At 38.7% G+C, this 27468-nt stretch overlaps 3 protein-coding genes across 6 annotated transcripts in view; 2 read left to right on the forward strand and 1 right to left on the reverse strand.

The window, feature by feature from the left end:
• FRY (FRY microtubule binding protein) overlaps positions 1–1767 on the forward strand; it is a 190523-nt gene extending 188756 nt beyond the window's left edge. Inside the window, 1 exon segment of the mRNA XM_064645493.1 lies at positions 303–1767. Coding sequence (XP_064501563.1) covers positions 303–561 — 259 coding nt within the window. The 3' untranslated portion in view covers positions 562–1767.
• Positions 951–5385, reverse strand: ZAR1L (zygote arrest 1 like). Of its 2 annotated transcripts, XM_064645514.1 has the most exons (4): positions 4218–5270; positions 3702–3794; positions 3489–3563; positions 951–3081 (listed from the first exon to the last, which is right to left on the reverse strand). In XM_064645514.1, the coding sequence occupies exons 1-4, from the start codon at positions 4821–4823 to the stop codon at positions 2938–2940; spliced, it is 918 nt and encodes a 305-aa protein (XP_064501584.1). In that variant the 5' UTR covers positions 4824–5270; the 3' UTR covers positions 951–2937. The 2 variants fall into 2 exon arrangements, with proteins under 2 accessions (XP_064501584.1, XP_064501585.1); XM_064645515.1 differs by lacking the exon at positions 3702–3794 and having other exon boundaries at positions 4218–5385.
• A 1265-nt stretch (positions 5386–6650) lies between these two features.
• The window catches only part of BRCA2 (BRCA2 DNA repair associated), a 37844-nt gene continuing 17026 nt past the window's right edge, over positions 6651–27468 (forward strand). Inside the window, exons 1-13 of one of the 3 annotated variants that reach the window (XR_010428297.1) lie at positions 6651–6904; positions 7794–7900; positions 8530–8781; positions 10703–10808; positions 11597–11649; positions 11756–11796; positions 11897–12008; positions 14144–14199; positions 15124–15238; positions 17847–19031; positions 19886–24682; positions 25678–25770; positions 27153–27222. Coding sequence is in view for 2 of the 3 variants with exons in the window: in XM_064645491.1 (XP_064501561.1) it covers positions 6729–6904; positions 7794–7900; positions 8530–8781; positions 10703–10808; positions 11597–11649; positions 11756–11796; positions 11897–12008; positions 14144–14199; positions 15124–15238; positions 17847–19031; positions 19886–24682; positions 25678–25770; positions 27153–27222 (7163 nt within the window). In the remaining variant the exon portion in view is untranslated. Of the gene's footprint in view, positions 6905–6956; positions 7148–7793; positions 7901–8529; positions 8782–10702; positions 10809–11596; positions 11650–11755; positions 11797–11896; positions 12009–14143; positions 14200–15123; positions 15239–17846; positions 19032–19885; positions 24683–25677; positions 25771–27152; positions 27223–27468 lie in introns of those variants that run through there. The other 2 variants (XM_064645491.1, XM_064645492.1) reach the window with 2 other exon arrangements.

Here is a 27468-nt window from a genome sequence, read left to right on the forward strand (position 1 = left end):
TTTTATAGAGGTAATTCCTTACAGGTGCATGTCCTGACATCAGCTAACGTTCAGTCCAGTTTCACTTCCACTTATTTGAATGAGTTCTCGTAAGCATTTTTTTAGATGATAGGAATTGGGCTTTTATGTGATTTCAGTGCCTGATACCAGAGGCTGACTAACAGTAGTGTAAAACAGTGAGTTGCTTTTGTTTTATAAGCATGTGCAAGTCCATTCTCCTTTTAGAGATCTCTATCACATAGCTTCTGTCTGTGTTTATAAACCCATAGTGATACACATGTTCTTTTCCTGTTTCATTGCAGGATTTTGTGGCCCAATGATATCTTTGGAAGTAGCTCTGACGATGAAGTCCAGACACTGCTGAACATTTACTTCCGCCACCAAACCTTGGGCCAGACAGGCACCTATGCACTGGTGGGCTCCAACCAGAGCCTGACTGAAATCTGTACCAAATTAATGGAACTGAACATAGAGATCCGCGACATGATTCGCAGAGCTCAGAGTTACCGGGTCATCAATACTTTTCTTCCAGACTCCAGCGTTTCTGGCACAAGTCTCTGACAGGACCCTTGTGTCCTCTTTCAAGCTGGGAGTGCTGCCCTGTGGGAGTGAGGTGGCTCAATGTCTTCTCAGCCTTACAAAGGTTTGGTCAAACTGTACTCGCTCTTGTTACATTTAGGATTTCTTCTAAAAAGCGATGGGCTGAACTTCAAATGTGTAGCAATACTGTAAGGACAGAGGTAGCCTAGAGCACCCAGGAAAACATCCTCTGTTCTGTGTTGCACAAAAATCAGTTAGCATTTCACTGAGCAACTGCAACTCACTACTGAAGAAGTGACTTCCATTGCATACCAAAGCCTATTACATGAACAATACTTCCTTTATAGCAAATTAATTTTAGGTTGGTAAAAGTGCAATGTTTCCTTCACAAAATAGTATTTTTTGTTAAAAAAAAAAAAACAAAACAAACCCTTGTACATTTTTTCCTTTTTTCTCTTATTTAGTTGAATGAAAGATGGGCAGAATGAAGCTGGCCACGGAATCTTGCAAACTTGTTGGTCAAAAGCTGAGAGCCTGTGTATATGAAACAAATTGTAAATGGACTACAGTTTAATGTACACTGTAATTTGAATATGATTACTGTATCTTAAAACAACAAGCTGCTATGAAGTACATTTCCTAATGTTACTAGGCTACTGTCTCTGAAGGTACTGGATCATATTGCAGAGGTCTGTTCTTAGGCCCCCCCAAGGATCATGAATGGTCTTGGTAGATTTTTTTTTTTTTAAAGACCTTGGCTGCTTTTTACTAGAAGGTTGCTTTTATGAATATATTTATACTATTAAAGGATGGTTGATCTAATTTAACTTGCCATTTTATAGGAGAAAGTCCCATCACAGAGTCAAATCTTTTTGATTTGATTGTTAAGCATGCATATTTTTATTTAATATAAATTTTGAGTATAAAAAGTGAAAATATTAACGTGAAATGCAAGTTCTCATGTTAAGTTTCTTTAAAGAGATGTCTTATTTTATTTGTAATGTATATATAAAAGTCATAACTATATGGGTTTTTTTCTTACATTTAACTGCTGTCCAGTGTTAAATGTATGCATGTAAATCTGTTGCACACCTGAGATACTTTTATTCTGACTGTGTAACTTATTCACGCTGTAAATACACTTACCGTTTTTGTGAAGTAACTTTGAAATTTGGATTAGTACATCCATTTAACTAAAACATAAAAGTCATATATAATCACAATAGAGTATGTGCTTGTTGTGAAATTATGTTCTTGTCTAAATCCGTACTGTTGCAGAGGGTATCCATGATCAGCAGCCCCCAAAAGACACCGTTCTCACCGTTTATGCCAAACCCATTCACTGTACTGACAGAAAACAGCCAGAAATATAAGGATTTTTTTGTCAGGCTGTAGTTACAACTCAACTTTGAAAAGCACAGTGACAAAAGCAGTTTCATTAATCTTCCACTGACAGTGAAGACCTTCAGAAGTTCCTTCCTCCCTGAAGTATCCTGATTCTTCACAAATACATACAAAATAACCCATGATGTAACCATCTAGCTTTTTAGCATCATTTCTAAACTTCAGGTAGAGGAGAAATCAGACTATTCCCAACAAAGCCTCACTAATATCCTAAGACAGCATGAACTGCAACAATACTCCACTGTGCTTCTACCACACCAGTACTTTAAATAGGATTTCTCTGGTTCGCTGCATTTTGTCTCCCTGAAAGCACATTCAGGTACTTTCTTCGGTTATATTTAAGCCACCTACCCTGGAGACACCTTACATGACTGGGAAGCTTCTGAGGCATGAGCCTGTGTTTAAACCAGGAGCACTGGGACTTGTTCTACCACTCTGGAGACTCATCAAGTCCAGACAATTTGTTACACTCCCTCACAGATGCTCCCACTCAAGAGGTTTTTCCCTTGTTATCTTACAGACATAGTCTCCCAGCAGATAGTCTTTGATTAGCAAACAGCTGTGATTTTTTTTGAATATACATTTGACAGAGGCAGTGGGAAGACACACCAGACTTTACACTCTAGAACATTTGCATGTTCCATCCTAGTTCAGTTTGAGTGACTGAAGGAAAAACTTGCTCTTGCAGCTTTAATCTTAACACTCCTTCAAGGCAGACTAAAAACAAAGTCTACTTTTCTCAGGAAATCAAATAGGTTTTTTCCTTCCAGATATATTTTCCTCTTTCATCTAAGCAAGATGAAAGTAAGGGGTATCAAACTAGTGCAAACTTTTCTTCAACTTTATTTACAGCATATATACAGTGAAGTTACATACTTTATAAATAATACAAATGTCTTTGTCCATTATCCAATGCCAGGTCAAAAGCCTTAAGTCAAAACACTGCAAAACACTGACAAAGTGCAAAGCACAAAACAGAAGAGGGTACACAGATCAGACAACGTATTTGAAGCTGTAAGTGCTATCACAGGATAGCCTCTTCCCTTTGCAGCGGCCACAAAGTTCTTGGCGATGTGGTCTCTTGAGATCAATGTGTCTTTTCTTCTGAGGGCAGGAGCAACGAGTCCTTGAACAGATCTTAAGAAACAAGACGTGTTATTGGAAGTGGATTAAAGGTGCTTACTTCATGCCTGTGCTAACAGACTGACATTTAGTTTTCCTTAATCATAGTAACACATTTGGACTGATAGACTTAAGAGCTCTTGTGGTAAAAACCCTGCGGAATTAAGCTGTAAGAACCTTCTCACCTAGAAGAACAAAACTCTACCCTATCTGTCGGTAGCCATAATGCTGTATGAACAGAAAATTGTTCATGTAAGCCATCCACAGGAGGAGGGAGGCGTACCCATCACACTTTTTCCAAATAACATTTCCTAGTATTTTGATGAAATCAAGTTTTTCTTCCAGATAAAGTCAATATCAAGTTCAACAACTGTTAACTATTAGAGCATATAACAACTGTATCCTGCCATATGTTAACTTACCTGGCACTGGATTGCTTCCACTCGATAGGGATTGAAACCCTTTTGGCATTTTCGACACAGCTGCTTGAAGTACACCTGAAAAGAAGGCAAGTTTTCAGTTACTGTAGCAACTTATTCAAGGTGTTAAGTACAGGTACCTAAATTTGCACCAAAACAACAGATTTGGTGCCATTCTTACAAGTTTCAGGAAAAAAAGAAAATGACTTTAACTACCTTGTTGCTTCCAGAAATGCACCACACATAAGCACTCTCCCATCTGGTCTTGCAGTCTTTGCAGTGGAAATAGCCATACTTCTGCTCCAAGAACTGCAGAAACAGAGTATACTGAGCATCCTCCAGCACCCTGAGAACATCCAGCTCAGCTCCCTTTTTATACTCCCTGAGGGTGGGAAGACAATGAAACAGGCTGCCCATAAAAGTCACGGACACCCCATTGCTGGAAGCGTTCAAAGCCATGTTGGATGAGACTCTGAACAACATGATCTAGTGGGTGGCATCGCTGCCCGCGGCAAGGGGGCTGGAACTGAGTAATCTTTAAGGCCCTTCCAACCCAAACCGTTTTGTGGTGCTATGATACACCCCTGTGGGTTTTCAGAGGCTGGAGGCTCTGCTGCTGCTGGGGAGACAAAGCCTGTCCGGGGACCACCGTGCTGCTCAAGAGGGGATTTCTGGCCCCCCTTCTTCAGGGTTGGCCCCCCGTGGGCAGCGCCAAGCCCTATCTCCGCGCACCTGGAAAGTCGCTTGCTGCTCGGGAGCCGCGTTCTCCTTCCGCCGCGTCTCCGTCGGCTCCCGGCGCGGCGGCAGCGCAGCCCCCGCCGGGCCCTTCTCCTGCTTCTCTCTCCTGTCCGCCGCCGTGGGTGTCTCCTGGGCCGGCGTTGCCTTCTTCGGGGACGCCCTGGCCTCGGGCAGCGCGAAGGGGCGGCGGTCGGGCGCGGGCGAGTAGACGGCGAGGCGCCCCGGGGCGCTCAGGGCGGCGGAACCGAAGGCGCGGGCGGGCGGCAGCGTGCGTGGCCCCAGCGAGCACTGCACGGCCTTGTCGGCCCGCAGGCTCACCTGCACCGCAGCCTCCTTCGTGCTGGCCCGGGGCGGCAGCGGCGCCAGCCCGGGGCTCACCTGCGAGAGCAGCGCCTGCAGCTGCGCCCGCCGGTAGCTGTCCAGGTACTCGGAGGGCAGCGGCGTGAGGGGCCCCCCGAGGAACGGGCTGATGCCGCCGCTCTTGCTCTGCTTCCAGCTAGGCTGCTTAGCCGACGGGTCCTGGCCGCGGCCCGGCGCGGGGCTGCCCCTGAAGCCCTGGTACGTGCTGAAGGGGGAACAGACAAAGCTCTCCATAATCATAGCCCTAGAAAGGGTTAGGCCTGGCCGTTGTCCTGTCCCGCCTTTATCTTATCTGGGGAGCTAATGGTTGCTAATTGATAGGGAAATTGGGATCAGCTGGGGGAGGGAGGGCTGATGGCAAGGCTTGCCTTGCCCTGTAATGATGAATAGATGTAATTCAGCCATAGCTGGGGCAAACATGGCCTTCATAGTGAGGGAAAGCCTGCTCGCTTTCAGCTCATTCTGATCATCGTTTTAAAAGAAGAAAAACGGAGTTTGGGAAACTGACAAAGCCCAGATTAACTGGGTGTCCCACAGAGAGCTGAGGAGAGGATGCAGGAAATTGCATCTCTGAGAAGTCTTTACCGGTATTAAGAGATCTGAGTATCCCCATTGTTCCATTACTCGGGTATTAGCTACCTGGAGCTTTTCTGTCAACTGAACTGCTTTAGGAAGAGATAAGACTATACTTGTGTATAAAAACTGAAGTAAGGGGAAACAGTTATACTGGGAACAGTGGCTTAATACCTGTGTAAGTAAATAAGTGTTAGTAATACAAGCACTTACACATTAGACTTCCATAATTACATCAATTTAGTTCAATTCTAAGGTAATATAGTTAAAATCATATAATTCAATCATCCAAACTCTGTATGGAGCCTTTAAGGACTGGAGAATCCTCAAATCCCTGGAACTGCTATGATGTGAAATACTTTCTTTGTATGATTCCTCACCATCTTTATAAATGCATTGCTTTATAATGCATTGCTTTATAATGCAAGAGAGGGGCTATAGAAGAGCTGGTAGGGATGATGTCTTTAAATGTTCACAGTGCATTTAAGAAAGACCATTCAAGTGTCTGAAATAAATCAGTAAGTAACAGCATTTTTATAGGACAGAAAGAGGTTAAGACTCAGGAAACACATTCATCATAATTAAAAGGAAAATGTCTCAAGGCTCCACATTGTGCTTGGGCTTTCAAAGTGCTGTTGGTATTAACTCAAAGCAAAAAGAGAGTATCAAGATGGCCAAGTTAAAACTTAATGACTGCACTGTGGCTGCAAAAAGAGTAAATTGTTAGGGTGCAGTGGGAAGGGGAATGGAGATTAAATTGGAAACTACACTCTGTCATTCAAAGCAAAGGTTTGGCTTCTTCTAAAATGCTTTGGGAAGAACCAGTTACTGCAACTCCCCACAACACTGCAAGTTTGCAAGTTAAAATTTTTGGAAGGAAGGATATGGAAAATTATTGTGACAAGAACCCGAAGAAAGTGACGGATGAGTAAGCAGATGATGTGATAAAACTGTGTAAAATAAGGACTGGTATAGAGAGGTAGGAAGAAACCCCTTTATGAGACCAGCGTAGATGAACATCCAGCTAAAATAATGATGGCTAACTCAAAGTTGGTGACAAGAATGTTACAGCCAGCTTGAAGTTACTGCATGGACTCACTGATGAAGCTAAGAGACAAAATGGAAATGGGCATGTATGTGGAGGATAACATTCTCTACTGTAACATCAACAACCATGACGATAACTTCACGTGTCAAGGCCTACAAAAACACCTGAAAAGCTAAGGTTTGCACAGGCCATGACACTCCGTGATGGCAGTGCCACTTACGGTGAGCCCCCCGGAGCCTTTTCCTGGGAGGTCGGCGTTAGCTGCTGTTGCACAGCAGGATGGGTCCTGTCAGCCTTGGATGTGCTATTTCACTTCTCGCATCTCTAGGACGCTGAGTGAAGCTGCTGGCTGCCACCCTAGCTCAGGACACGCTCCCTTTGTGTGCTGTGCAGAGCCAGCCCCTGAGAGACGTCGCTCACCATCAGTCCCCTGAGGGACCACGCCTCCCCGGCGCCCCGTCCTGCCCGTGCCCCGCCGTGCGGGAGAGGCGGGGCCGGTTCGCCGCCTCCTTCCCGTGAGGTGGATGCGGAGGGGGGCGGGAGCGGCGGATGCTCCCGGTGCGCAGGCGCGGGGGGGGGTGTTGGCGCCAAGCTTCGAACGGGGCGGCGGGGTGGGGGTTGTTCCCGTCCCCTCCTCTGCCCCCCGTCCCTGCGTGAGGCGATGCTGCGGTCACCGCCCCGCCCGAGGGGCCGCCGGCAGGTAACGGCCCCGCGTGTGGCTCGGCCCTGCCCCGCGGTGTCCCCGCTGCTCCACGGGAGTCCCTCCCCTCTCCTCACAGCCCGCCGGGGGTTTGCGGTCACCGCGGGTGTGGAAGGGGGTGTCCGGTGACCGGGCTCATCCCCTGAGGCCCCACGGAGACCCGGGGGCGGCTGCACAGGCCGCGCTCCGCGCTTGTGTCATTGCCCGGGAGGAGCTTTCCCTCACCGGGAGCAGCGTGGACAGGTCAAATCGCTTTTTTAAAATGTGCTTATGAGACAGTGTTTAATTTCTTTGGTTTTCTGTCTCAGGGCAGCCCTTACCCTGTTTTAAAATGCCCTGCTTTCCCATGGTTTTGGTTAGGCAGCGCGTGTAACGCGATCATCGCCAGGGAAACTGATTTTACTGTCGAAGCAATAAACGTACTAAACGGTGAAGTCCTACGTCAGTCTTATTTATACCTGTTTTTTAACAGAATTGTGAAACTGGCGATGTCTGCTCCACTTGAAGACAACTTTGAATCAAATTCTTGACACATGTTATATAACGGTTGTAAAGAGTATATATGTAATAGTATATATTCCACCCCAGCCTATAGTAGTGAGTGTGGAGTTTTGATTTGTTTTTAAAATGCCTCACAAGTGTTCTGCCTTTTCCATCTTGGTTTTCTCCTGTATTTGCTGAGTATTTTTATAATCTCCAGTATAATTCTCTCTGCTCCTGCTTTTTTTGCACCGTGTTAATCATTGTGGTGTTTAAACACTCACATCACAGTCTTAAAGCTAAGTAAGTTGGGTAATGACACACCAAGAAATGCAAGAAGGCAGGCTTAGGACTTGCAGTGCCACATTGGAAGAGCACTGTATGAAAGTGTTTTCTTATTTCTTCTCAGGCTTTTCAACAGCTGTTCCAGTAATGTTATGGATAAGAAAATGGCTTACAAACCTGTGGAAAGACCAACTTTTTTTGAAATATTTAAGGCCCATTGCAGTGAATCAGGTACAGCTTCTCCAAAGTAAATAATTTTTATTAGGATTGCTTTCTGTGCATCAATATATTATACACATTTGCTGTATGTTCAGTAGGAAGGCATTGTGCAACTTGTTAGCTGCTGCTCTGGCCCCTAATCTGTATTTGCTAGTATCTGCATTTTGTAGATTTCTTTAAATTTTTATTTGTAGTTTTTTTTCATGACATGTGCTTAGCTAGTTTTTGTACTTGCTTTTTTAGCCGCTATGTCCATATATATCCACGTGCAGACCAGGTTTAGTTTTTTGCCAAATGCACCTGTTGTAATTATTAATGAGTTGCTAATGTTAAAAGGAACCTGTTTAACTTGCCAGTCTGAGCAAAATAAGAAAGAGTATACTTATAATTTAAAAAAAACCTGGATGTTTTTGTGCTCTTTGGTTAGTTTTCTTAATTGTCTGAGAAATTGGTTAGACATTCTTACGTGTTTTGTGGGTATCAGAGTTCAAAGCCATGTAGAAACAAAATAAACAGAAATATGACAATGGAAGGAGCAATGTGTTTTTCTGTTAGCATTTAAATGCCTAATGTATTTTCAAATCCTGCACGTAGAATCTTTTTTTCATTTCATATGGTTTTCTGTATGTTTTTCTTCATAGATTTAGGGCCCATCAGCCTCAACTGGTTTGAAGAACTCAGCATAGAAGCACCACCATATGAGCCTAAAGTGTTTGGAGAGCTTGATGCTCCCTCTGGCTGGCTTGATCAAACATCTTTTAAAACTCCAAGGACAAAACCATCTACATACACTCAGCTGGCATCAACTCCACTGATCTTTAAAGAACAAAATGCAGTATTGCCACCTTGTTCTTCTCCTGAAAAAGAACTGGATCAGAAAAAAAACAGAACGAGTGAGTAATTTTTTTTAAAGTGATACTTAAAGGCTGCTTGTGCCCTTCAGAAGCAAAATACTTTTTTTTTACCTTTTGCTGTTGTAGCTGATGATGTTACGGTAACAGGTAATGCTGTTGTAGGAATTGTGTGACTAAAAAGCTTATTTTAGTCGTCTTCTGAAGATCATCTAAAAAAATAGAGAATAAATCTTAATTAATTCAACCTTGCGATAAAGTGGTAATAAATACACAAAATTCCCTGTATAAAAGATACTGTTGTGGTCCAAATACTCTAAATACTGTTAATATAAGGAGATATGAGCTTATTAGTGTAACCTTTTGACTGAGAATCAGAGTGAATTTTTTCAGCCGTCTCATTTTTGTTTTATGCAAAATCTCTGAAAATCTTTTCAAGAGAGAGAACTTACCATGCTGAAATATGACGTGATCTTAGGGCACTCTGTAACCTTTCTTGGAAAAATTTGGAAGCACTAAGCTCTTTGAGTTATTAAAACTGTCATAGAAAGAAGTTGTATTTTTCCATTTGGAAAAATAGGAATTTCATGAGGTACTTCTCATTGCATTATTTCCAAATCCCAAGTACATCATGAAAGTACATCATGCTGCTCCTTTTGGATGTACTCATTCTCCTTGGACAGAGAGAATTTTTTCCAGGGAGAATGTGTTCAAGAATGTATATCTGTTCTATGGGAGAATGTCTAACCCCATTCCTGAAGCACCTGATTTGTGCATCTCCTGTGTCTGTGCCCTTCTGATAAGCTTTTCTAAACAGGTTACAGACAAACACAAGACTCCATTTATTGTTCTTAGATCCTAAACCAAACTCTCTAAAGCGGCAGAACTGTGCTGCTGTTCAGACATACTTTATAACAGTGCTTCCATGGAATATCATTACCATCTTTGTTTTTCTGAAGTTTACTGCTGAACTTCTGCTCAGTGTATTCTCAGCTGAGAACATGTTTCTTCTAAATGTAGCTGTTTGGATGTCACAGTGTTAAGTCCCTAGGGAATTTTTGGTAGCGTTTCATAAGTGGCAAACAAAGGAACCTTACGATTCTTCTGTTCCAAAATGGTTAGTTTTGCTCTGTGTTTGTGCAGAGTTTACCTGTGACTGGCCTGAGGTCTTCCAGTTTTCTTAGTCAGATCCAAATGGCTCCTGTAATCTAGGTTTTTCCTCTTGTGAAAACGAGCATGGGTGGAAGCTGGTGGATTTCACCTTGGTGTGGTATTGGGACGCAGCTGTGCTGTGAATGTGGGCTCAGGAACTCAGAAGCAGAGAGAAATGCAGAAATTGAAGTTTCTTATATTAAAGTAGTTTGGAAGTTTCTGAGTAGTGATTCCTTTGAGTAGATGCTTGTTCATGTAAGGGGCTCACTGTTCAGGAGGATTCTGCTGCAGTGGTGGGCACACACTCTTTTGCCTGGAGCTGCTTCTTATAAAAAATAGCTGTTGCAGCCAGTGGCAAGGACTAGCAACAGTTCAAGAAATAATTTTTGCTTTATGTTGCTTAAGAATCAAGAAGTGTATGACTTAGTAAATTTGAGGGAAAGCTGATACAGGTGTATGTTTGCATGTATTGTGTTCCTTCTAAGAGTAACTTCTGCAATGATAAGAAAGGCACAGTACTGAAAATTACTTTAATAATATCAAGTGAATAAAGTGACATAATGAGGGTTTTTTCAGCTGTGCAGTTGAAACATGTTTAGCATTGTTTGGATTTAAAATTTGAATATATTTAAAATACTAGAGGTGAAATTGCCATTGGGTTTTTGTTTCTGAAGATTTTCGGGTTGGCTTTTTTTTTAACTAAAATTGATGTTGCGTAATTTTTTTTTAAAGTTTGTCTTGAGGCTTTAAAATTGAAATTATTACTTGTAGTTTTGCAAAGTTGTGTTGATTATTATATTGTGTGTTGTAGACGGAGAGAGTTTGATAAGCCCAAGTAACAGAAGAAGGAAAGTAGACCAAGAAATTGAAATACTGGCTTCTCCTCCTGGTACCTGCCACAACTGTCTTGCTGCTAGGTATGGTAAATATGTCAAGACAAATGAAAAATAAACTAGATTTTAAGCAAAAAGCAATATTAAACTCACCGTATTTGACTGTTAACTTTTTCATAGCAGTGAATAATCTTGTATGTCTGGTACGTTTTATGATACTTTTGGGTTGCTTAAGTGAGTTAAAATAAAGCACAAGCTAATTTTGAAAATTTCCTTGATTTTAGGTGATCTTCCTTTCTATTTTTCTACTCTTTCACAGCTGGAATATGTCATTTGTTGACATTATTTCAGCTTTCCAAATCTTCAACATCCAGAGAAAGAGTGGTAGTGATGTATCATGTGCTTCTCAAGTAGTAAAGCTATTTATAGTATTTACTGAGTTTTTTTTTAGTAATAGCCTTGATTTTGACATTTAAATGTCTATATTTCAAAGTACTCAGGTTTACTGATTACAAAACCAGTTAAAATAATCATTTAATTAAAATCAGTTAATCCAATTTGCCTGGTTTCATGCAGCACATTACAGAGTGCATGATTGTATTTAAATTTATTACTTGTCAGAAAAATTATTACTGAAAATTAACATATTTCACAAAAGAAACTTTTTATGGTTTGTAATAGACTTACAGTAAGGTTTAAAATACTGACTGATGGTTAGGAGAAATCTGCATTTTATCTAGTCAGGGAAATAGGCATGGTTGCAAAGAAAGAAAATAATGGAGTTGTTAATATATGTAATATATTGAAGTATTTCATTATTTTCAGAAACTGAGACGTGAAATTAATATTTTGATTTTTATTCTGTTTTGCAGTCCAGCTATTTTAAGGAATACTTATAGAACACCTCAGAGAAATACTATGCCTGGTTTGTATTTTCTCTTTTTGGTTCTACAAAGTATTTTATATCTCTAGATAAAAATCCTTATTTTTTAATTATTATTTAATGTCCTTTTTACATAATGTTTTTTTAGGACCATATGGAAGCTTGTTTTGCACACCAAAACTTTTGGAGGTATGTATTTTATTTATGCATTTTGTTTCCTTTTCCTGAGTAATACGTTTAGAGTTCTGCATAGAAAATATATATATATAATTGTTAAATATATTTCTAGGTCAGAACTCCAAAATGTATTTCTGAAAGTCTGGGAGCAGAAGTGGATCCAGATATGTCCTGGTCAAGTTCTTTAGCCACACCTCCTACACTTGGTGAAACAGTGATAAGAGGTATTTCTAAGAATGAACAATTGCTAAGGGTTAAAAACTTCTGGGTTTGACACTGGAAGTTCACCGAGTGGGAACTGTTTGGTTTTCTAATTAAAAAAGACAGAACTCTGACAGTGATGCATAGTGGGTGACTTTAAATAATGCAGCCCTAAACAGAAACAGTTTTCTTCCTTTGTATGAGAGTTTAAGGAATATAAATTTAGAAATAACATAGCAAAGCATAGGAAGAGGATTAGATAATGTTTTCTTTGCACTATCACAAAACTAGATACTACTGGGCTAAGTCATTATGTTTATGAAGTCTAAGTAGGTAGCCTGTGGAGTAAACTTCCCAGCAGCAGCGTTGACTTCAGCATTTTAAACCATTCACACTGTGACTGCCATCCTGTCAATGCAGTGAGACAGACTGGGATACTGATCCAATTCAAGACCATATTTCCTGGATTGTTTGGACAGGGCAATTCCCGGAACTCATTTACTGCACAGCCGCACAAATGAATGGTTGATAGCTGTTTCAGTGGTAACTAACAGTGGCTAAATATCAACCCTCAACCTAAGGTGTTGCTGAAAGGGGGATTTCATTAGCATATGATAAGCAAAATGAAATTTGACTGTATGACTTGTTGATGCAAATGGGAAGACCTGGATGTCTGCTTATCTCCTGACATAGTTTAACAACATGAAAAAGAGCAATCACTGTATAAAGCGTATAGACCATATGTGATAGTTTTCACCCTAGGCCTTCCTGGAGACCAGCTTGTAACCAGGAAGGAACTAGAAAAGTGACAAAGGAAGTATTCCATATCATTCCTTTCCGTAACACAACACGTAAAAAGGTGCAGATAAGAGAGCTCATTCTCTTCTCTCTTGCGGTGACTGAAGGCGACAGGTCTCTCTGTAGACGGGCTTTGCTTGGTATAGGCCAGGGCCTGCTGCTCAGACCTGCCATTATCTCCGGTCTCTCTGGGAGCCGTGGGGGAGTTGGCTGCTGCCTTGCACAGCTCTGCTGTCCCACTCAGGGAAGTATTTAATTCGTTTTTATATTTATTCATTAGCTCTCTATTAGCAGGTATATTTAGGAGATATTTGTTTTTTAGGTTTCTTTTTATCCCTGTCTTCCCCCTCCCTTTTCCCTTTTTCCCCCTCGGGAGTTCCCTGTTGTGTATAATATATTCAAATTGTAGATATAATTGTAAGTATATGTAATATATATATAAATATTTGATATAATCCTGTTTCATTTGAACTTCTTTCAGTTTTTTTTCCAGTGGTTCGGGTTTTTTTCCCTCACTTGGGGAGAGTGGGAGGGGGTAGGAGACAGCTTGGGCTTGGGGGGAGAGCCAGGCCAAACTGATACACCGTATAAAGCATATTAAGAATGAATGCTAGAATTGGGAATCTCTTTTGGGAGGGAAGAGCTGATACTATTCACAGGGCTATTGAATTGTGCCGGTTTTGGTGTTGATGGGTTGAGAAAGATGTGAGCTGTAAAGAAAGGCTGGGGAAAGTACCCATGCATTAATAATGATGTTCTGGGAGGTGAGCTGTGGTTTGAGCTCTCATTCTCCCCCTTCTCGGATGATCCTAGGATTTTACAATAGTGATGGTCCTTCTCTCCCATCTGACACCTGCGAAAAGAAAGAGCAAACTATTTGGCTGCTACATAGAGCCTGTGAAACGTGTCATTATAATATACTGCTCTGTAGGCATTTTAAAAATAGGGTTCAGTTTCTCCTTTTGTAATGTAGTGAAAAAATATTGCTGCTGTTTTGGGAGGTAATGGGAAAAAAACAAAAACAAATTCCTAACTCAAAGATCTGATCCAGATCCTTGGGCAGAAAAAAATAATTAGTAGTGCCATGAATAACTACATGAGTAGTGATGTTCTCGGGGTGGTAACTGATCTACCTACATAGCAGAAATCACAACCTGTGATTTGGAGTGTATTGTGTATTGTGCTGTAGGACTCTTTAGTTAGGACTTTTAGTTAGTTTTTAGTAGTTTTTTTTGTTCACAGACTTGAGTGGCATTTAAAATAATCCAATGAAAACCCTCCCAAAACACAACTGTATTTGAACACACTCAGCAGATCACTCGGGAGAAGATAAATTGATTTGTCTGTCTTTCTCCTAAAGCTAGAGAGAATGATTCTGTTTCTGAAGCAAAGCAACAAGATGGAAGAGCAGATAGAGTAAGTAGTTTTAAGAGCTATGTTCTTCTTTCAGTTAAGCTATTTGGTTACATGCTAACATTCCTTGAGCCAAGAATGAAAAATTCTGTCATTTTCATTTTAAGCTCTCCTCTTTGGATGGTTTTTAAAGTTACTGCTGACAAAACTAAATTTGCAAAACATGGCTGTACACTGTATTTTCACAAATAACCCTATTTGAGAAATGGTTTTTGCTGTATTTATTAAAAAAATTCAACAACAAAAAAAAAACGCACCGAAACCACTTGGATTCAGCAGCAGTGGGTGTTATTCAGAGAGAAATCAAACCTAGGAGTTGCAGTGTGCTACTTATGTGAGGGTTGGTTGGTTTGTTTTTCTCCCACTTCTGTCAAACCTTTTGGAAGTTATTCATTGAGAATAACTTCTTGTGCTTAACCACTACACCTAGAGCTGGGTTTTAATTTCAGTCCTTTGATACCGTTAGGGAGAGTTCTTGCATAATTGTAATTTCACTCTGTGTATATGAAAGCTGAATGATTATTCAGACTGAAAACTGAGGATGGCACTAAAAGGATTCAATTATAAGGTTAAGTTTGATTCTTAACTACCTGAAACTTTACAGTTTAACAAACCGTTACAAGTTAAAATAAGCAAAATGTCTTTGTCCTTCCTCGTATCTCCTTTGTTCCCTTTTGAGAGGCTTATAGTAAGCTGCTGAACCCATTCACTGCCCTTAAGTTGACTGCAGAATGAAACCTGATTTGCATCGAAAATGGGGATTACCTGCTTATTTGTTTTTCAAGTGTACCTGTGAAAATGTTACCTTTCGTTTTAAGAGATGCAGCATTATTCAGGTACTGCAGTAAATGTCTAGAATTGCATGCTTTACTGTTAAAGTGACACTCACTGGTACGTACTGTAACAGCTTTTGTCTTTGGTTTACAGATTTTGCACAACTTTTTTTCCAACTGTGATAAATGTCTTGAGATAAGTGATACAAGTATACCGTTGGTACCAGAGGCAGTCAAGCTAAAGGCTGAAGATGATGGCAAAGATTTGGGTATGCATTGATGCTTTACCTACTAAGTATACTGTGAAGCAAGACTGAGGATAAATCTACATTGTATGTCTTGGGCTGCCGTTATGGCTTATTTCTTCTGCCAGCTGTGTACTTACTCCCACTTCCTGAATTAATTCAACTTTGTCAAACTAATGTAGCCTTAAAAAAGGGAATGTCTGGTGAGTCAGTGAATTAGATCACTGTCCTGGTTAAGCTGGATGACAACCAGAGTAGTACTGTGAAATGTGCTCACTGTAGCTGAAGACATGAGACTGTGGAAGAGCAGAGAGAAGTGGTACAGGCTGAAGGGGGAGCAAGACTACTGCTTCTAGGTATTGAATAGGTTTAGCTTTGTCATGAAGTTTCACCCCAACACTCATTATTCTGTGGTGAGCTTGGTTTTTGATCTTGTTATATCCTTTCTTCATTTACTTCACCTCCTCAAAGTAGGTAATTCTAAATGTGACAAATGGGAACTTTTTGATTTTAGTTCAGAAATTATGGTAGAAGGGAAGAATATTACCAGAAATTTGTTCAACGTGTACAGGTGTAAAAGGGTGCTGTAGGGATTCACACAAGCTAGACAGGACAATATATTCTTAGGATTGTATGTCTCCTTATCTGAATTGAACGGACTGCCCTAAAAAAAAGTTTGGTGGTACGTGTAAGAATTGTGAAAAAATCAGTTTAGAATTTGAAAAGGAGGGCTGAGAATGCTGGGATCAGGAGGCATTGTTGCTTGTAGAGTGATATGCAGCGCTATTTTTATATGGTAGGTTCAAATGTCCTGAAAAAAATATGTTTGATAGAAAACCTATTCAAGTAAATTGTAATCGGTAAAATACTTTTGGAAATTAAGGACAACTTAATGTGTTGGTCTGTGTTCCAGTATGTCTTATTACATTGCATACTACAGTAGAGAAGGGCAGTTAAAACAATGTCTAAATAAAACAAGAGGGGGAAGAAAACCATTTCTCTTAAAGTACAAAATAACTTGCAAATTTTCTTTCTTTCCTATGTCTTTCCTTTTTGATAATAGTTCACTTGGTATCTGAAGATGCAATGTGAAAAGAAGGACAGCTCAAACCTCCATGTTTGTGGCTTTCAAATGTTGGTTTTCTCTGGAATAGTATTGTATGATCATGAAATGCTATTGGTTTTATTAGGTATACATTTTGTTTCAGTTAAAGAAAATAAGAGATCATAATATATCAAATCATCAAATAATATCACCTTCCAGTGAGTTCAGAAGTCAAAATGAACTTCCCTGATTTTTTTTTTCCCCTGACATGAGTGTACAGTTTGAGACAGTATCTGTACAATCTTTCAGATAATCCTGGTTTTCTTTAATCCAAAAAAGGTAATGTCTCTTGTTTAAGTAAAAAGAAATAAGCTATGTCTTAGAAATCCCTACTGACAAATTATTACAGGATGAAAGAATATGGACACAGAAATTACTTCAGAGGCACATACTTTAGTAAGGGAAAAGGACCCGTACACTCAATCTGTAGTGTTGCAGTTTCTTTTTTGAGATCTCCTTTAGTGAAACCTTCTGCCACTTAGGCATAAAATAGAAAGTAAAGAGAATGAGTAACTGTTCTGTTGCCTACAGTGTCAGCATGAACCCATAATGGATGTATTACATTTAATTGGATGTGCGTGACCAAGTACTGGGAAGCTGGAAAATCTTTTGGATATGAGGCTATTTAAAAATTCTGATAAGAGAAACTTATAGAATTTTAAATTACAGAAATTGTGCCTGAAAAAGGCTTATGGAAAAAGTTAAGCTATTGGTTATATGCCCAAGGAAAACAAGACAGTGGTGTTTTCTAGGTACTTCATTATGACTTCTTTGATATGAAAAAGCCTTAAAAAGTACTCTTCAAATAAAACCTAGCTATATTCTTTAATGTGGACTGTACTGATAGGTGGGTCTTGGTTCAGACATTTGAGAGGGTAGTATTTTTATTTCGTACGTATAAGCTTGTAAGACTGTCTACAAAGTAGAGTTTGGGTTATTTTTCTCCCACTGCATATTATATCTGTGCACAAACAAAAAATTCTCATTATTTTTCTAATATTTTGCTGATCATGGAACTACCTAAAAGCTTCCCAATCAATTAAGAGATTGAGAATATTTTCTAAATCCTTCTGGAAGCTTTACTATTCTATATCATAGCAGAAGACAGTTTAATAAATTAATCGTTATAAAAGAGTTTCCTTAGCTCCCAGTTATAGATAAAAATAGGCAACTTCTTAATGTGTCTGATACCTACCAGCAATATAAATTTTGGAAGGAAAAAATCTAGATATTTTTCTTGTCAAATTTACCACTCATGCTCCTGTCCTCTCTGGAGGGGGAAAAAAAAAACTTTTTTGAGAAGCTGGGTTTCATCTTGGAAACCTCAGCCACATACATCTGCATGTATGAACTTTGCCTCCTGTTTCCTCTAACAGCTGCTTAAATTTATCTTTACAAACTTGCTCCTGAGTAAAGGTAATGACTATAAAATTGAAAGCTGTATCTACCTATAAAAACCCAATGCTGTTCCTAAGTTATTTCCTAAAACTTAATTTTTTTATTTCTTTCCCTCTGCATCTTCTCTAGAGTCAGAGATGTTAGCTGGCTTACTTGTTGAGATGGATAGCTTTGAGGACACATTCAACATGCCCACTAAGACAAGTGGAACTCTTCTGCTGATGCCACGTGCTCTGGATGCAGTAGAGGAATGTGAGATAAACACAGATAAAACACTCAGAAGGGAGGATGTTCCCTCTGAGCAGCCTAATAGAAGAAAGACTGGCATTTCACAGGAAGTGAAAACAAACAACTGGACTGAAAAAAGCCACTCTACTGAAATGAACGGTTCTTTACTGCAAAAAACCAGTGAAGGTACAGGAGATGGTAAAGATGGCTGTTTAACAGGACACAGAAAGGAATTGGAGTCGCTTAGGATCTCAGGAGACGTGCAAGATTATAGAACACACAAATCATTTAAGAATGAGAAGCCTGTTAAAGAAGCTGTGCAACCTTCATCAAGCCAGTGGTCTCAACTGAACTTATCTGACCTTGACGTAACTCACTTGGAGATGTCTGTATGTAGCTCTCCACCCTCTGACTTGCATAGAGAGGAAAATTTAGGAGAGAAGTCAGTACTAGTGACTAAGGACGATGCTGTAGAAACATCTTTATGGAATACTTCAGACTTGATAAAAGCAGAAAGGCTATTGAGTGTCAATTTGTCAGAAAAATGCTATGAAATGGAAAATGCTGAAAACAGCCCAACATCAGAAATAACTCCATTAAAAGCTGTGTCTCTGAGTGTTCAAGATCCGAAGCTGGTAAAAGGACGTGCAGCTGAGGTTTCCAAAATGAGCTTCTTAAACTGCAACGCTTTTTTAATTCAACATACAAATGTCACAGAGTATTCTGTAATCTACAATGGCAGCTTTTCCAAGCATTTAAAAACAACTTCTAAATCTGTCGTAACTGATGTTTTGTCTCACCCACTTATATGTAGTGCCACATCTCCAGGTAATTGTGATGACCTACATTTAATAAATAGTGAAAATACTCTTACGAAGTCTGGCTTTAAAAGCCTGAATATGTTATCCAACTTGAGAAAAAGATCCAGGAGATTTATTTATACAATAAATAATACTTTATTGTATCAAGAAGAAAAAATACAGAAAGAAGTAACCTCTGAATCACCTATTCATCCTGCATTACCCCATTCGGAATCTGATTCATATGAATTTAGAGGCTGTCAAGTGGCCAGTGATGTTGAACAAGGTATGTTAAGCATTTCATCATTTGTGGAGGATTCATTATTTGTTAAGAACCTTTCATGTAAATGTTTCAGATAAAATCTTATAAATTCTTGTGTTTGTGATAAAGTAGCTCGGCAACTGGGAATCAACATGTAGTATTGGTCTGTTATATAGTGATAAGAATAACGTTATTTTCAGGTAATCTTGTGCTAGTTTTTCTCAGATTAGTTTCTGCAATAGAAACTTTCCCCTTGAACCATTATTCTAATTGACAAGCTTAATTATCTTTGTCAGTGCTGGTTATATATCCACAGTGTCAAGGGCCAGTCTGTCTGAGTTGATAACTTCTAAAAGATCATAAAGAATGTTAAAGTTGTATTGTTACTTTTCTAAAATTAGGGGATTTAAGACTGTACATCTGTTGCCTCCAAAAGTACAAAATGTTTTAAAAAGAATATAATGAAAGCAAACAGGCGCTCCTATTTTTAGAAGCTGTTGTTCCTGCTAGAAGCGTTACTTTAATATTAGGAGTTGAAGTATTTTAAGTTTGAAACAAATCCTTTTGTTGAGACACATGGAATGGATGTCCATCTTTTCAAATTTCAATACAGCTGAAAATGTATTTGTTGTTTTTTACCTGATAGCATTAATGGCAGCCTAACTCACTTGTTTCTGGCTATTAGAATACAATTAGATTAAATAGATCTCTAGTCTTTTCAAGGTGTTTTCATTTGAAAACAAAAGTGATACTTATGGTTCCAGGGTTAAACATCTGTAGAAATGATCTAATGGGCCAAAATTTTGTGAAAATCTGAATTTACATGTGTTTGAATAAATTTATTAACCTGTTTTACTCTGTAACATCTTCTCTTGTAGACCATTTTCTTCTTGCTGAGAGAAAGTGTTTGCAGACAAATACCAGGACAAAGAATTTCAGCAGTTGTACTTCAAAAATGGATATATCGGATAACTCATTCAGTAATTCCTTCAGCAATAGGCTGAAGCAACAAGACCTGAGAGACTTGGGGGGAAATGCAAGAGAGGATCAACCTGCTACATCAATAAAATGCTTAGAAGTATCTAATACACAGAAAGACAAGACAAATTCTTTAAATAGTGAGATTATTTCAAATATAAAACGTAAAGTTCTAACTTCAGCATGCCTAATGGCAAGAAAGCGTTCCAGATTTCTCCCTAAAAGCTGTTGCTTAAGGAAAGGTGAGGAAGATAAAGACATGAGTGCTAATGCAAACAATGCAGCTGCTGCATCTCAAATCCTGATAGAAGAAGAAGGATCTTCTCCTAAGGATAAGGAACAGTTGATTGATGTGCACCATGACTGTACATCTGCGACAAACAGCGGTTCCAATAATACTTTGAGTCAGATCAACTTTGGCTTAACTGGAGTCAGTAGCGATTGTTGCAATAAATTATCACCTGACAAAAGGCATGCTGCAGACCAGAGGTCAGGAGTTGACTGTAGAGAAGTATGTAGACCTTTGAGGATGAACTGCTCAGAAAATGATAGTACTGGATTAAAACAAGGGGAGCAAACAGATGCAGCTGCCTTTTCAGAAGCTGTAGCCAACAATGAAGAGCCAAAGTCAGTTGAAAACAACGAAAGCCCTCAAGCAGCTGCTCTCAGTAATGTAGCTGTAGAGATTGCTAAAGAATTATTAGATTGTATAGATAATAATTCTTTAAATGAAGTAATTTTGGAAGAAGAGAAACAAGTAGCACCTATGTATTCCAGCAAAAAGCCAAAGGAGAACCTAAAGCATAAAGGGGAATCATCAGCAAATCTTAATGCATGCAGTTTGAATCTAGGCTTTGGTGGCTTTCAGACTGCTTCCAATAAGCAGATTAAATTCTCTGAAGCCAGTATAGCAAAAGGCAGAATGCTGTTCAAGGATATTGAAAATGAATGCTTTGAAGCCTCTTCTGTGGAAAGAGCCAGAAACTTTTCAAGCCAAGTTAAAAAGGAGAATATGCCTTTCTCAGATTCAGAAAGCAAGTTGGGCAGTAACTTATCTGATTCTTTAGATTCACAGACAAGTTTTCTTGAGCTCAGGAATACACAGTTTATTCCACATAAAGTTGGTTTGTGTAAAAGCTTTCCTAGAACTCCACAAGCCTTGCAAGAAGCAAATGAAACCTTGACAGCAAGCCAAGAAGCCGAAATTGCCGAACTTTCTAGTATCCTGGAAGAAACAGGTAGTCAGTTTGAATTTACACAGTTTAGAAAGCAAAGTAATATGATACAAAGTCATGCCTTTCAGCAGTTCAGAACTGTAGAAACACATGGAACAAAGAATGTAGAAAATATTTCTGAAACAAGGGAAGATGCTGGGTTTTGTAGCACTTTTAGATCTGAATATCAAGTGAAAAATGACAAGTATTGTACTCAGCAGGAAGATACAAGTGAAGACTCTAAAGTGGTGGAATATGAAAAAGAAAATGCAGTGGTTTTCCATAAAAATGACAAAAAGGTTGCTTTTACTAACCTAGACATACATGAAAGTAGAAGATCGGATGAGAGCTTTCCCATAGCTAAACAGGACAGCTTTTCTAATTTCATAGGCTTTACTTCAGCTGGAGGTAAAAAAATAAATATTTCTAAGGCATCTTTAAGTAGATCTGCAGAGCTCTTCAGGGACTTGGATGATGATAACTATTTGTTTAAATCTTCTGAAATCAGTAATAGATGCCACAATTTAAATGAGTGTATGTCTTCTAACTGTAATTTTTTCAGCTGCCTGGCAAAAGAAAGCAAAGCAAAAGCATTTTGTGTTTCAGATTTCAAAAACGTAAATGCCATTTTTCACACAGGTTCAGTTTCCTACCGTGCACAGAATAAGAGTGAGGAAAATGCTAGTACAGCATTTAAAGAAAATATGGAAAGTAAGACAAAAATATCAATAAATGATACTAAAAATGCTAATTTCAATAGTATTAACAATAACAACAGTCTGTCATCCATTAAAAATCATGAACAGAGTTGTAAAACTTCCAAACAGTTTTTAAATCAAGGAGATGATCAAGTTGAAGGCAGTTTGCAAGATAGATCATTAGATGTAACATGTCTAGAAGATGCTCGTTTGACTGCAGAAGAACATAGTTTAAGTATATCACATGAAATGGAAAACTGGTCTCCTAATCAGAAAGGAGAAGACAGAAAGGAAGATGAATGCTTATCACCAACATTTCGAACTCCAGCTGGTGGTAATACATCCATTTCTGATGCAGCTTTGGATGGTTCTCTACACTTGCTCAGTGTACAGCGTGAAGAAAGAGATGTAAAAGTTTTTGAGAACTCTGATGAAGAAAAAACAAATTGTAAAAATATGGAAGAAGACACCAGCCATGGTAAGAACCTGTTAGTGAATGAAGACAGAATAAAAATAGGTTCTTGCCATCATTATCAAATACCTTTCAAACAAGAGCTAGATGTGGGAAAAAATGAAGTGAAAGGGAGTTATCTGTCTGGTTTTCATACTGCTAGTGGCAAGAAAATAGCAATCACTGATGGATTTTTAGCTAAAGCAGAACAGTTCTTTGCAGAAGATATTGATGTAGGAAAGGAACATAATGACAATTTTAGGACTCTCATCAAGAAAAGGAAGCATGGTAAAAACTGTGTTAAAGACTGTGATTTGTGTATTGAAAGCATTGCTCAATGTGATCCAGGAAAACTTAATTTTAATGAAAAGCTTGTTCCCGAAGAACCTGGAGATCAGTTTAAGCAGGCAATAGAGAGCAGTCCCATTAAACATGCTATGATTCTTGATCCTGTCAAAGTAGATACATTTGTGAATCTAGATGAAGGTTGTGAAAAAAGTTTGGTAACTTTACATGTGCATAAAAAAGCTGGTGTCAGACCTGGAAAGTCAGAATTGGAAGCCCTTACTGGAGAGAAGACTGATGCTTTAAGCAGAGCTCATTTGTCTGAAGATGGAAAACCTCCAGAGACAAAGATAGAATACTCACCAAGAAAGAAGAATGATTCAGAAGACACTGATGATTTTCCTGTGCACTCTGCTGCATCTCTGCATTTAATGAAGGTACCAAATGACCTTGAAGATAATTGTGTGCCTGGAGATATAGAAAATGCTTTATTTGTTGAGGATAGCAATAAATCTAATCAGTCTCTCCTCTTAACTTCAAAAAATAGCTGCTCTTATTTGAATGGTGACAGTAAGGAATTAGAACATGTAAATGAACCTTGTGCTTATACAAACTGTTTCACAGGCACCACAGTTAATGCTTGCCAAAACCAGTCACTAGTCAGCCTTCCTGATGATGAAACCAATTTAACCAGGTTAAAAGAAACAACACTTAATGTTGAAAAGCAAAAGGGTGATCTGAAACAAACTGTGTTTAGTACAGCAAAAGGTAGAGCAGTTTCTGTTTCGGAAAGTGCATTAGCAAGAGTCAGACAAATGTTTCAAGAAAATTACAGAGAAGCTGTAAGATATGAAATTAAGCCTAACCAAAGAACTAATCAAACAGAAATTGCTAGAAATTCATTTTCAGTCATTCGTGCTGAGTGTCCTAATTCTGTTAATTCTTTTAATGCTGCAACAAGTGAAGAGGCTAATTCAACCACGTCCCAATTTATTAAAGTGAATGCAAGTGCTAGTGCAAGTGGTCACCAAGAAACAAACACATCTGCAGATGCAAAGTCTGCTTCAGATTCTCAGAAGCAATGCTTTGGACAGAATGTTAAGTTTAGAGAGCACTTGTCTGTTCCAGATAAGCAGATAAAGCCATCAGATGCTTCTACAAGCAATTTTGGATTTTTTAGTACAGCAAGTGGTAAACCTGTACAACTATCAGAAGAGTCACTCAGGAAAGCTAGACAGCTCTTTTCTGAAATGGAAGGTAATCATTCATCACATGCACAAGAAGCGTTTTTAGTTGAGGAAGATGTTGAAAAGTCTAAAAGGAACACTGAAGTACTTCCTAGGAAAATGCAGACAGCATTACCAAAAGGGGAAGAAAATGCCAGCACTGAATTGGTTTCAGATTCTGCTTTTGGGTTCAGCACTGCAAGTGGAAAACGGGTAACAATCTCTAAAGATGCCTATCAAAAAGCAAAGGCAATTTTAAAAGAGTCTGATGATTTTTTGAGTAGTGGGCTTTGCATTACAGATGAACTTAGTTCAATTAAAGAGAATGATCAACATGCAAAATGTTTAACTGATAAGGTGGTCTCAGAATCCGAAACTGAAAAAAGCTGCAATCAAGACACTGACTTTAAAAGCATCTGCCCGGAGGAAATGAAGTATTTTCCAAGCACTCACCATGTCAAAGTGCCTGAGTACATACCATATATTAAGAACAACAAGCAGTTAACGTCATTTAAAAATAGCTTTCAGCAGGAGGAGACTAGGTCTTCTGGAAAAGGGCAACTGAATCAGGGGTTGAAAACAGAGTCTGAAGCAATTTTGTGCAATGCTCCTGCTAAAGCAGAAATTAATATTGATCTTCTCCAAACTCCAAAAAATTACTTGGAAGTAGAGGCAGTAGAAAGTGCAAGAGCTTTTATGGAAGACAGTTTTTCCAGTTCTGGAGTACAAATTAATGCTGCACAGTCCTTCAGTAGCAGACTGGATAAAAACTTTCAGAACAAGACCTTTGGGAAGAGGCACTCTGAAGAAAACAACTTGTTTGGTATGTCTTTTATCCTGTATATGTTCAACTCCATATTTCTGCACAGTGCATTGTTTGGGGTGGTTTTTTTTGCTTGTCATGTTGATTTTTGGGTCACAGAGAAATTGCAGTTTCTCTAGGTGTCAATGACAAAAATTCTTGCTGCAAGAAGTAGTTTATCCACTCTTTCCAGCCTTAAATGCACAGTACAAGCTAAATTTATGATTAGTAATTTTGAAGGTGTACAACTTTGCTGTTTTATCATAAACTTACAGAAGAAAGCTACTGCTCCTTTTCTTCCTGACCAAACTTCCTTTTTTTTTTTCCTCTCCAAAAATCTAGCATTTTTTCATTGAAAAATGAGTAGCAGTGTTTTCATTTTCACCTTTTTGTGCCTTGTAGGTGAGGACAATGTTTCACTTGTATTGAGATTGCTGTCTGATACAAAAAGTAGTTGTTGGTCTAAATGTGCATTTTCTTGCCATCTAAAACTGATCTGTCTAGAGCTGAAGTGTTGGTAGTTGATGCTTGCACAGTCACCCAGACCTGTTCAGAGACCTGGACTAGCTGAAAAGTATTTATGGAAGGGTAGACTGGAACAGAATCCCTGTCCAGCTGCAGAAGTTCAGGTACAAAGGTCAGGCAGGCTAGTGCTGGAAAGTTTGGGTAGGTGTCAAAAGGTGGGTAGGACTCTATCAGTCCAACTTGAAACAGTTGTGCCACAGCTGAACCCTGTCCTTAGTTGCAGCTTCTGTAAAAGATGTGTTACACACATTTTTAGCATTCTGGAGGGACTCTTTGGTTATTGAAAGTACACAAAAAAAGGTGCAGGTGAGCTGTTTGTGGTGAGGTAGCTATGTGTCTAAAAACACCATGTGCAATCTGAAAATTTGCTAGTTCTGCTTGCTCTGACTTCTTCAATGTTTTGCTTAGAAATTACAATTAAGTTGTGCTGGTTGGTAAGAAATTGAACTGAAAAGGAACATATCTTCTAAAATTCTGTGTTTTTATCCTAGGAGAACCTCCAATTAAAAGACAGCTACTGCTTGAATTTAATAGAACAGAAAATACCCCCAGATCTCTGAAAGCTTCAAAAAGCACTCCTGATGGTAATTTTAGTCGTCTTGTGTTCTAAGCAGTAATCCGATGTCAGTTGTTATCTTTAGAATTCTTCAGTTTCCAATGAACTAGCATATAATAAGACTGCTTAACTACTGCATTTAACAGTATAGTCCTGGGAATTCAGGGAAGCTGCTTGGTAATGTGTGTGCTGAGTTGAAATCAGATGATTAATGGTATGCCTTATTGTGTGGAATCTAAATATATTACAGTATATTACTTCTGTAAGAACTCTGGTTTAATTTCCAGTTCAGTAGGAATTTATCCAGCTTCTCACAATCTAAATCTCAGAAATTCTAATCTCAGTAGGAAGAATATATTTTATTGATTAATTATCTACAGGAAAATGAAAAGGTACTGGTAATATACTAATAACTGTCTATGTTACAGATGCTTGTATTTTGACTGAGTAATAGGGAGGCTTATGAAAGGGATATCAAAGTTTTTAAAGTTTGAGTTCATGTTTTATGTGAAGCTAGTTAGTGATCGGGATTTCAGGATAATGTGATTTTGGCAGTGGCTTTTGGTTATGGGATAAGCAGTGTTCTTTAAGAAACTTGTTCTTTTTAAGCACTGCGTGCTCTCACCTAAATTCAGTAGCAGAATTCATCAAATATATTGATTTAATCAGTATATTAGTTCCTGAATGCTATACTAAATCTGTTCTAGGCATAAAAGCCGTGATTTAAAATTTCAAATGGAATTTGTAAGTTGCTGCCAGAGAATAATTTTATTGCCTTCATATTTCAGTATTATCCTACCCTGCAGTAAAACAGTGTTGTTCTTTGGTGAACAATTGAAAACAGTTCTTTCTCCAGTACAGTCTTGCCTCTGGCTTCTAGAACTTGTAGCATCTTGTATATGCAACTTGTCATATGAAACTTCCTCTTTGCAGCCTAAGGGCACAAATGAGTTTACATTCCCAACAGATATGATTTAATTACATTGATAATTCCAAGATAAGCCTGTCCTTCAGTGATGAAAGGAGGAGGTTGGGCAAATGTGCCCTTTTCTGTTGTAACTTCAAATAGAAAAATAAATGAAAGTTGCTGAAAAAGTTCTAAATTGAATGGTGAGCCTACCTGGAATTAAATATATGATAAGCATTTCCCTTTCAGGAGCCTAAAAATACATTGCTGGGTCACAAATACAAACTCTTGAGAGTTCAGCATTGTGTTCACATTTCCTTTAGATCTGTCTGCAGTTAGCGTGGAGATGTTTATACAAACGTTTTTTGGGGCAGGACAGAGTAAAACTGTTTAAATCCACTCTGGAAGCTTTTCTTCATATCATTAATTTAGATAAAACATGCTGTAAATGTCTACTGTGTAATGTACCATTTCAAATATATTTTTTTCTAATTATCTTACAGGCATTTTCAAAGACAGAAGAAAGTTTATGTACCATGTGCCTTTAAAACCCATAACTTGTCAACCTTTTGGGTGAGAAATTTATTATAGATTTTAGAGTTCTTCTAATGCAATTTCTTAAAACCTCACAAGCCTTTGTAACTTTCTGAAAATATACAGTAATAATTTACTACCCAACTTTATAAAAGACTAATAATTTTACTCCAAAATAAACATATTAAATATAACACATATAACACATGTTGCTGCAGTAGACCAGTAAGATGCTAAACAAACTACACTCTTTTACTTCAACTCTGTCTTTTCTCACTAGAAATT

Source organism: Pseudopipra pipra, chromosome 2 (assembly GCF_036250125.1).
Source record: "Pseudopipra pipra isolate bDixPip1 chromosome 2, bDixPip1.hap1, whole genome shotgun sequence".
In the NCBI taxonomy this organism is placed as follows: Eukaryota; Metazoa; Chordata; class Aves; order Passeriformes; family Pipridae; genus Pseudopipra; species Pseudopipra pipra.

Excerpts from the sequence above, each read along its gene's own strand:
- ZAR1L (XM_064645514.1), bottom strand. The coding sequence starts at position 4,823 with ATGATTATGGAGAGCTTTGTCTGTTCCCCCTTCAGCACGTACCAGGGC. Across the intron at positions 3,564-3,701 it reads GCATTTCTGGAAGCAACAAG|GTGTACTTCAAGCAGCTGTG; the intron begins GTAGTTAAAGTC and ends CCTTCTTTTCAG. Across the intron at positions 3,082-3,488 it reads TGGAAGCAATCCAGTGCCAG|ATCTGTTCAAGGACTCGTTG; the intron begins GTAAGTTAACAT and ends TTGTTTCTTAAG.